This window comes from Brachionichthys hirsutus, chromosome 22 (genome assembly GCF_040956055.1).
Source record: "Brachionichthys hirsutus isolate HB-005 chromosome 22, CSIRO-AGI_Bhir_v1, whole genome shotgun sequence".
NCBI classification, from domain to species: Eukaryota; Metazoa; Chordata; class Actinopteri; order Lophiiformes; family Brachionichthyidae; genus Brachionichthys; species Brachionichthys hirsutus.
In genome coordinates this window covers 7,498,682-7,508,183 of record NC_090918.1, presented here as the reverse complement: position 1 = coordinate 7,508,183, position 9,502 = coordinate 7,498,682, and the positions used below count along the sequence as shown (strand labels likewise).

Genomic DNA, 9,502 nt, shown 5'->3' with positions numbered 1-9,502 from the left:
CGATTAGATGTCGTTGCACATCCAGGCCAACAGGTGGCAGTAGATTACCGGCTTGTCTCATTTGGTCGCGCTCAAAGAAAGATCGTATATTGATTAAAGATACTCACTCTGTTTCTTTCCTTGACGAGTGACGACAACCACAGCCAAGCGCGTGTCCGCTTGTTGGGTCTCCCCTGTCTGAAAGCTTAAAGAACCGGAAGTAGTAACATAGTGACACTTCTTTACCGTATAACGTCGCCGCTACGGCTCCGCAGGAACGTGCCAGGAGTCCCTCAAACGCGGGTCGAAGGTCTGCGTGACGTCGGTCGCGGCATTTCTGCAGGTACAGAACTGTTGTTGTTTTGCGGCTTTCTGCGCGTAATGCGATGCAACCCGACAGGTGTGATCAATATAGTGCGGATCTAGAGCTAACCTTATTTAGCTCATTTATGCTAACACATTTTTGCAGCGTTTTATTAGCTGTCAAAGCGACAAACACGGATGCATAGAGGGTTTGTCATATTGTACAGTAATGGAGGCAAAGCCGCGATTCCGTGTCTCATCTGCAGGGACACTCTCTGTGTCTCTCTCTCTCTGTCCCCCAGAGGAAGGAATGAGACTCCCTCAGAGCTGAGCTCAAGATGAGAGAGTGGTGGATTCATGTGGGCTTGGTTTGCGTACCGCTGCTGGCCGTCTACCTGCACATCCCGCCCCCTCCGCTGTCTCCCGCCCTCCAGAGATGGCACGGTGCCGGGGAGGTGTTCAACTTCAGGGACAAGGAGATCTTCTACAGAGGTGAGAGGTCACAGAGTTGTTGACGGTTGTTATAAAGCCACGTTTACATTGATATATATATTTATATGTGTATATATATTTTACTTTAGCCCCTGTGCTCATGCATGTGCTTCCCTTTTCTCCTCACGCCAGATTCCTACGGCGCTTTAGGAAGCGCCGATGTCGTCGTGCTTCTTCACGGCTTCCCCACCTCCAGCTATGATTGGAATAAGGTATCCGCTTGCGTATGCTCAGAAGTTAAAAAAACACACGTATATATATTTGAGTTTTGTTTTTTCCCCCATGCAGATCTGGGAGCCACTCACTCAGCGCTTCCATCGAGTCATCGCACTGGATTTCCTCGGTTTTGGCTTCAGTGACAAGCCGGTGAGTCAAAGTTCAAATGTCAGATCTGGAACTTTAATCCCGATAACTCGCATGTCTTCTTCTTCTTCTTCTTCTCTCCCGTGCCTGAACCGCCCCAGCGACCCCACAAGTACTCCATCTTTGAGCAGGCTAGCGTGGTGGAGGCCCTGGTTGCTCACTTGGGTCTGAGTGACACGCGCGTGAACGTGGTCTCCCACGACTACGGCGACACCGTGGCCTTGGAGCTGCTCTACAGGTGCGCGTCGCCGCGTTTCAGCACAAAACCTTGAGCAAGGCATTTGAAATGAACCAGCGATCTTCTTCTCTGTCGGCAAACCAGGAGCAACCAAAACCGCACGGGTCACCTGAACCTCAACAGCCTGTGTCTCTCTAATGGAGGTGTGGGTGCAGCTATTCTAATATTAGTTGTACAACAAAATTTGTACCAGAAGCGTCATGATTTAATTTCTAACGCCTTTTTTTGAACAGGATTGTTTCCAGAGACACATCACCCTCGTCTGCTGCAGAAGGCGAGTCTCCTTTGTGTTCTCCATCCTAGAATCCAGTTCTATGCAGAATCAACCCACATGATTTTTTTTAAAAAATTAAATTTGTGTTATTTTTGTCCCTAAAAGCTTCTGAAGGACTCCAGTTTTCTGGCTCCGGTTCTGACCCGCCTTACTAACTATATGATCTTCCAAAAAGGGTGAGAGAACCAGAGATCTGATCCGCGTTTGGAGAAGTAGAAGACGCTGCGTTAAATCGCTTTCTGCTCCGTTTTATTTTTGTTGTTGCTAGGATCGGAGACGTGTTCGGTCCACACACGCAGCCCACGGACGCCGAGTTCTGGGACATGTGGACGGGTTTACGCTACAATGACGGCAACTTAGTTCTGGACAGGTGTGTAGAGGAAGTATTTGCTTTGAATTTAAGGATCGAGACTTCTGAGTATCTCCTCTGTCTCAGTATTTTGCAGTACATCAACCAGAGGCTTCGACACAGAGACCGATGGGTGGGGGCGCTAACGTCCACCTTTGTCCCACGTGAGTTTGCGTTTTTTTGACAAATCAGAGGAAGAGAAACTCTTTTGTGTTGCTCAAACATTTCCGTTGCTGCTAAGCTTCTTTAGTCTGACGGCGAAGGCCCATCTGTGAGCCCGGAGCGCTCGGCTGTGGGGGGTTGGGAAGTTTTAGCCGGGGGGGGGCTTAATCATCCAATCAGAGTAGATCTGATGATCAGCACGTCTGTCTGCACTCAAGTGTTAAAATAAAGACGTATGTCAAGACCTGTTGATGAGCGACCCTCCCTCTTACATCACCCCTCCGTCCATCCTTGTTGTTTCAGTGCACATGATCTACGGACCCCTGGACCCAGTCAACCCCCACCCCCAGTTCATCCGTCTTTACCAGTGAGTGCCCCTCGGTTCAGTCAGTTCGTTCCTGGCTGGGATGGGGGGGGGGGGTGTCCCGGGACTCGTGGTTTCATTTACCCGTCTCGCTCCCACAGGCAGCTGGTCCGGAGGTCAACGGTCACGGTTCTGGACGAACACATCAGCCACTACCCGCAGCTGGAAGATCCCAACGGCTTCCTCAATGCCTATTTCAATTTTATCCACTCTTTCTGAAGAGAAGCTCGACGATCATTTTCATCTTCAGACCAGAAACGCGATAACGGACACGTTTAGTATTTCTACACACCTTAAAGTGTTAAATGAACCTTCCTGATGATTGTAAGCAGAACGGCTGCATCGGTCTCTATTTAAGGATAAATTATGGGTTTTATTTACCAGCATCATCTCCTTTCATATCAGCTGTCTTTGAACCCAGGAATCGAACGCACTCTGAACTTGATTTTCTACTTTCATTTTCAAGTTGAACAAATGAATGTCAGCCTTTCAAATAAAACTAGTTTTGTTTAAAAAAAAAAAGTCTTACGATCAGAAGAAAGAATTTATTCTAGAGTTGACAGAATATTCTGAAAGAAACTGAAGACCAGCAGATGTGTGGAAAGAGACGACATTAACGTCCACGTTTAAGAGCCGTGGAAGAGAAGGAAGCGACGTCTGGGATCAGGACTTTAACCCACGGAGGCGAGGACGATGTCGACAACCGTCTCTTCGTCGCTGCGAACCGTCACCTGCATGGTGACGCCGTCGGCCAGCGCCAGGCGAGCGCGCACCAGCGTGTCGTGACCCCCCCGAAACACACCTGAGAAGGGAGAAAGTCGGACCATCAATTGTCCAGACGGATTAAAAAAAAATGAGTGTCCCGACACCCACCGGCGAGGAAGAGGACGTGTGAGTTCTTGTTTTCGGGGACTTTGTCCGACCGCTCGCACGGCTGCATTCCCAGGAAGCTGATGATGTTACCCACCGCCTCTGCGCAACAAAACAAACGTAGTTTAATACACGACAGAAAGCTCAGAGCAGTTACTGACAAAAAAAAAAGGAAAGAAAAATAAAGCTTCAATCTGAACTTCTCTCTCCGGCTTACCGTCGAGCGTCCGTACGGAAGCCAAGGCAAATGTTTCCTCCTTTTCAAATTCATCTCCCACCTCTTCCCACGCCGCTCCAAAGTTTGGCTTCAGAACCTTCTGGATGTGGTCGGCCACCGTCACCTCCAGATCCTCCAGCTGGGGCGGAGAACGGCGAGGAGGAACGAGAAACGCAGATAAAGAAAAAGCCGAGGCGGATGAAAGACAGGCGGCGCCGCTTGATTTACGTACCACGTATTCATCGTCGTAGCCGTCGTCATCGGGCTCTCCGGTGTTCGGGTCGCAGTCTCTCACCAGGTATTTCATCGTACAGCTGAACGTGCAGGACACTGAGGACGGGGGGGGGGGGCACAAGTTAGCTCAAATACTCCTATATATGTATTCTTTTTATTGCTCAGTGGGGTCACGGGGTCACCGACCGGCTGTGGGCTCGTCGTCGGGCAGGCGGACCAGCGTGTAGCATGAGCTGGGCTGGCTGTAGGGCAGGGTGGGGGCCGGGACGTGTTGCATCACCTCGTAGGCTTCCGACGGCTCCATCTGAACGAGGACCTGGACGAGGAGCCACGAGTCAGTCAAAAAGACGTCGGCTGAACCTAACCCCCCCTCGCTGGTACCTTCTGCAGCAGCTGGTCGTTCAGGGTGTTTGTGCAGTCGAACTGGAACACCATGTGCCTGGCGAAGGTGTGTTTGACGCAGCGCACCACGTACTCCGTCTCGGCCTCCGTCAGCTGCACCGGCTCGGAGGACTTGAAGAGCGGCCCCAGACCCTGGAACTCTGGGACGGCTGCCAGTTGCTCTGCGGACAGATTCGTTTTTATTTAAGCTCGGGACCTTTTTGGACAATTCCAAATCACACGCCGGCGCCGCTCGCTCCCTCACCCTGATAAATATCCTGGCGTGACGGAGCCAACCTGTCTGGGAGTTTGCCGGTGGCCGTCAGGGAGATGTCTGAGAACAGAGAACGCTAACGGTGAGATCCCCGCCCTGACCAGTTGGGGTCTGAAGGTCAGGTCAGTCGTACCCGTTTTCTGCTCGGTGATTGGGGTGCTGGCCAGAGGGACGGACTTCATGTCGAAGGGCTTCTCTGTGGGCTCCAGAGTGTACTGGTGCAGGGACTTCTCCAGGCCGGGGATGGAAACGGACAGACCTGCAGGCGGCAGGAAGAGGAGATGCTACAGCTCGTCACGCCACAACCAGGAGCCCCAAAAGTATCTGTTTGTTGTTTTTTAACCATTGAAGACGTAAGCGGCGTTCAGCGCCTTCTGCTTCTGCTGCAGCACGTTCATGTAGAAGGTAGCTCTGTCCCTCACTTCGTCGTCGCTGTCCATCATGCACCTGCGTGTTCCAGTCGTGCGTCGTCACACACACACACACAAACACAAACACGGAAATCTAATCCGACGCGAGAGAGGAAAACTTGCAGCGAACCTCTGCATGAGAACCAAGACGCTCGGCAGCAGGTCGTCGTTCTGGGCGCCGAACTTAGCCAAAGCGCTGACTGCGGCTGAGGGCGGAAGGAGAAGCGAGCTGGTTAGAAACGCCCGAAGGAGCGAACGCACCAAACGCCCGGGGGGGGCGGAGCTCACCCGCGCGGACCGCCTCGCTCTCCAGCACCACGCGGTTGAAGATGAAGCGGATGTACTTGGACGGCTGCGGCGTGCGGGGGCCCTCTTTGCCCAGCAGGTGGAGGATCTTCGTGGCGAGGACGGTGTGCTCGCAGTCCTCGATGAACTCGCACAGGTGGGCCAAGCCCGTCTCCTTGCTCTCCGGGTTCTCCTCGATGATGCTGATGATGCAGTCGACGATGGCCCGCTTGTAATCGAACCCACCCTGCGGGGGGGCGGGGGGGGACACACGGCCGCTTTGAGTCTCGCGTTCAAAAAACGGACCAGCCGGAGATCCTTTGATGATCCTCTTACGTCGTCTCTGAGCATGTTGGACAGGAAGTTCATCATGACGCTGTGCTTCCTGGGATACTTCTGGCACAGAGCGCTGATGGCCTGCACCACCACCACCTGGAGACGACAAGCGCCCGGGGCGGAGACTTAGCTCGACAGGAAATGGGGGGGGGATTTATGTCCGTGGGCGAACGGGAAGCAGCCGACCTTGAACTCGTCGGAGATCTCCGAGACGAAGGACGAGATCTGCTTCATGAGACGGTCCACGCTGCTTTCGCTGCCGGTCTTCAGCAGCGTGGTGATGGCCAGCGTGGCGATGCTGCGATTGGAGTCGGTGATCAGGTTCTCCAGGTCCAGGTTGCAGGCGGTCACGGCGGAAGGATGCTTCATGGCCACCTGGTGGAGACAGAAGGGGAGCGTCAGGAGCGTTTCGTGGGTTACCGCGGCAACCAGAGGAGAGGAGAGGGACGCCGCACCTTGTTGAGGGTTCTGACTGCGGCGTATCTCAGCGCCGCTTTGGGGGAGCTGCAGAAGAGCTGCAGCACTGCAGGAAGACAAAGACGTTACAGCTGAAGCTGAAGAGCACGTCGTGAATCCGGTGTGAATCCGGTGTGAATCCGGCGTGAATCCGGTGTGAATCCGGTGTGAATCCGGTGTGAATCCGGTGTGAATCCGGTGTGAATCCGGCGTGAATCCGGTGTGAAGGCGCTCCTCACCAGACACGGCGGGGGCCAGCTCCCGGGCAGTGCAGTTGGGCATGTGGACGATGGCGGAGGCGGCTTCGTACACCACCATCTCGTTCTTGTTCCTCAGGCAGCTCTCGATGAAGTTGAACAAGGGGCTGTCCTGACTGAGAGCAGAAGTGTCAACGGGCTCAGACGCCACAGGGGGGCGCTGCCGTGCAGGTTCTTCTCTCACTCACCCCCCCTCCGTCTCATCCAGCAGCTTGCTGGCGATCCTGATCAGCATGCAGTAGGCGAACGGAGACTTCAGGCCAGACTTGGTGAACTTGTTCAGCATCTTGGTGACGGCGAGACGGTCGTTCTTCCTGAGGTGATACAGCAGACCCAGAGCGTGGTACTGGAGGACGGGACGCACGGGGGGGGGAAGCAGAACAGTTTAGTGCGTACAACCATCATAAATCATACGCAGAACTGCTGCCGACGTCTGCCTGGACCCACCTGGACCATGATGTTGTCGCTGGAAGCCGCCTCCTGGGCTTCATTCACCCAACGCTTCACCACGTCGTAGCTCATCTTCACCATGTGCTGAACGCGCGCACACACACACACACACACACACACATAGCAGGCATGATTTGATATCAGTCACATAGACGAGGAGAGGACTCTTAGAGTAGAGGTGGAGTCAGGACTCACCAGTGAAGAGACGAGGGCTGAGCTGGACACGCTGGGCACCTTGTCAACGATCGCCTGCTTCATGTACCGCTCAATGGCCTGCAGCATGGTGGTCTGAAAACATCGGGAGTAAAACCCACTCGTGATTCTGCTTCTGTGAGAATTCAGACGTATTTAAACATGCAGGATGTTTTGTTTTTATCTTTCACGCGGAGGAGATGAGGAAGAACAAAGAAAAACCAAGCCGCACTCACATCCGTGATCCTGCAGAGGGCTCTGATAGCAGGTCCTCTGTACACGTCATCCTTCCCCGTCATGTCTTTGGTCAGGCTGCAAAAATGGACGCCATGAATTCATGAAACCAGGAAAATAAAAGCAGATTTTATTTGTAGGTGACGCTGAAGGTCTCGCTAACCTGCTGGTGACGATGATGACGTCCTCAGAGATGTTGGCCATCTCTTTGATGGTCAGGTAGCACATCCTCCGCAGCGTTTGCTGAGCGAGAAAGAAAGTGTAAACTTATAAGAATCACATCTGAGCTTATTGAATAGAAATATATAATACATCCATTAATAGTGGAGCGTAAAATATCTTACATCATTGGACTGGAAGAGCCTGGTCATTGCAAAGAAGGCCTCGGTCGCCTCGATGGTCCCAAAATGTTCCCCCTGCACGAGGAGTGAGAGAGTTAGCATGCTAGCGTGAATGTTCAGCCGTTCTCTGGTCATTTCACCTGGTTGAGGAGGTAAATAATCTTGGTGAGAATATGGAGGCATCTTCTTGGGTTGATCGGGGTCTCGTTGAAGATGCGAGCCTGCGAACGAGACCAGAGATCTTTCTTAGTTTTAACGGTATTCTGTCACATAGAAGAAGGAAATGAAACAAGTAATAACGCGGAAACTTTACCTCCTGTAGGACGGCACTCTTCTCCAGATGCTGGAAAGGGTTCGATCCACTTCCTATACGTCAAAACAGTCTGTCAGATTTCACCTTGACTAATAACTAATGGCATTTAAAGCTAACAAACGCAAAGGGATGCTTGGTTGAAACCAGTCTAAGCTACATTTAGCTATCGAATAGCAATGAATGACGAAATAAAAGACGCAGGTAACCGCCGACAGCGCAAATTAGAATGACTGCTGAACATTTTTGACCATTAATTTGATGAGTTCAGGATCAGGGAAGAACATCTGGCACAGCTAATTCACATTTACAGCTATCGCTTAGCTCGTCGGCTAACTGTAAACATGCTAGCTCCACATTAGCTTCTAAAATATCTCCCGGCAGAGATAATTTGCGTTTTTGAAACGCTGACACTAATTAAATAAACAACTTTCCAATCTTACCAGACTCCTCGTCCTTTTTGTCAAATTTTTTAATCATTTTTTTCCCCAGGAATGAAACTGGCAAAGGACGACGAGACGCTCTCAACCTTCCGAGAGAGAAGCTACTTCCACGTCGCCAAAATGAAACCGACTTCCTGCAAGTCCACGTCACCGGGACGTACGTCGTGCGTAACCATGTTGCTTCACAACCGCCAGAGGGCGCTGCTGACAAAGTTGATGCCACAGCCATATTACTCTGCAGCGCTGCGTTTTAAGACGCGCACAATTTTACTTTAACGTGCACAAATAAATGTATAAAGTGGAAAGCTTGCAAAACTTTTAACTTGCCAGGAAATAATATGTTAGACGAATAAATGAGGAACCCTTTTTTTGCTAATACGGATTGATAATAAAGATCAACTTTTATATAAAGAAAAACATCTTTTTAGACAGATTTAATTTCATTTTAATCTTAAATTAGAAAATATACAGTAGCTAAAGATAATTCGGATGTTAGGTATTATACACCCATTGTAATTGTAATGGGATAGTATAAGATGTCTGCACGCCTGCAGCTGACTCATCCGTTGTTGGAGTGTTTTTTTTTTTGTTCAAATTGAACACACAAGATGATGTCGACATTGTTTGAGTGTTTGTGGTTTGTGCACGCCATAGCAGGAAATCAAAAGATCAATATCTGTTCAGTTTAATGGAAGAGGAAAAGCTTTTAATCCACAGTAAAATATGAGTATAACATCACGTCCTCAAATGAGTCTTAACGCTTTCTGAAACAGTACTCGGTATGAGTTTTACACCATAGTGCACCAGTTTTGGAACTTTTCTGTGCTGTGATTTCTATTGATTTCTTATATGTCAAAAATCATACTACATATACTTCTATAGAGCTATGATAAACTTAAATTGTCCAACAATACACACATATGAGCCAGGATTCCTGTACTGTCTTAAATAAATAGTCAAGTAATAAAGGAATAATACATGTATAATATTTAATGGATGCAAATGTTTTAAATGTTGTATATAAAAAAAGGCAAATGTATTTAATTCCATCTGCTTTATTTGGGGAAAAATAATCCTTTATTTTGCGTATAAAAATACCAGACATCTGATGAAGACGTTTCCATTTTACTTCTACATTGTTTGTACAGTATTTCAGTGCCAGTAGTATCGAAGCAATCCGTGATCATTATAGGCTCTGAACAGATAACCTTGAAAATAAATCAAAATGAATAACATAATTTGATCAAATAACAGGCTATGTGGAACAGAATTTACAGACTGACTTTAA

At 49.8% G+C, this 9,502-nt stretch overlaps 2 protein-coding genes across 2 annotated transcripts; one reads left to right on the top strand and one right to left on the bottom strand.

Moving 5' to 3' along the window:
* The first annotated feature begins 286 nt into the window (after positions 1–286).
* Positions 287–3,011, top strand: mest (mesoderm specific transcript). Its single transcript, XM_068755002.1, has 12 exons — positions 287–322; positions 585–774; positions 907–986; positions 1,063–1,140; positions 1,239–1,375; positions 1,460–1,518; positions 1,609–1,649; positions 1,755–1,825; positions 1,918–2,019; positions 2,086–2,162; positions 2,464–2,527; positions 2,626–3,011. The coding sequence occupies exons 2-12, from the start codon at positions 621–623 to the stop codon at positions 2,741–2,743; spliced, it is 981 nt and encodes a 326-aa protein (XP_068611103.1). The 5' UTR covers positions 287–322; positions 585–620; the 3' UTR covers positions 2,744–3,011.
* A 43-nt stretch (positions 3,012–3,054) lies between these two features.
* Positions 3,055–8,315, bottom strand: copg2 (COPI coat complex subunit gamma 2). Its single transcript, XM_068755001.1, has 24 exons — positions 8,215–8,315; positions 7,775–7,827; positions 7,602–7,682; positions 7,465–7,536; positions 7,284–7,363; positions 7,123–7,198; positions 6,890–6,982; positions 6,692–6,778; positions 6,433–6,590; positions 6,227–6,360; positions 5,987–6,054; positions 5,718–5,906; positions 5,532–5,627; positions 5,199–5,442; positions 5,041–5,116; positions 4,844–4,947; positions 4,634–4,759; positions 4,492–4,560; positions 4,227–4,408; positions 4,032–4,161; positions 3,844–3,941; positions 3,612–3,750; positions 3,398–3,496; positions 3,055–3,326 (listed from the first exon to the last, which is right to left on the bottom strand). Exons 1-24 carry the CDS (start codon positions 8,249–8,251, stop codon positions 3,196–3,198), a joined length of 2,622 nt encoding a protein of 873 aa, XP_068611102.1. The 5' UTR covers positions 8,252–8,315; the 3' UTR covers positions 3,055–3,195.
* Positions 8,316–9,502: the final 1,187 nt, after the last annotated feature.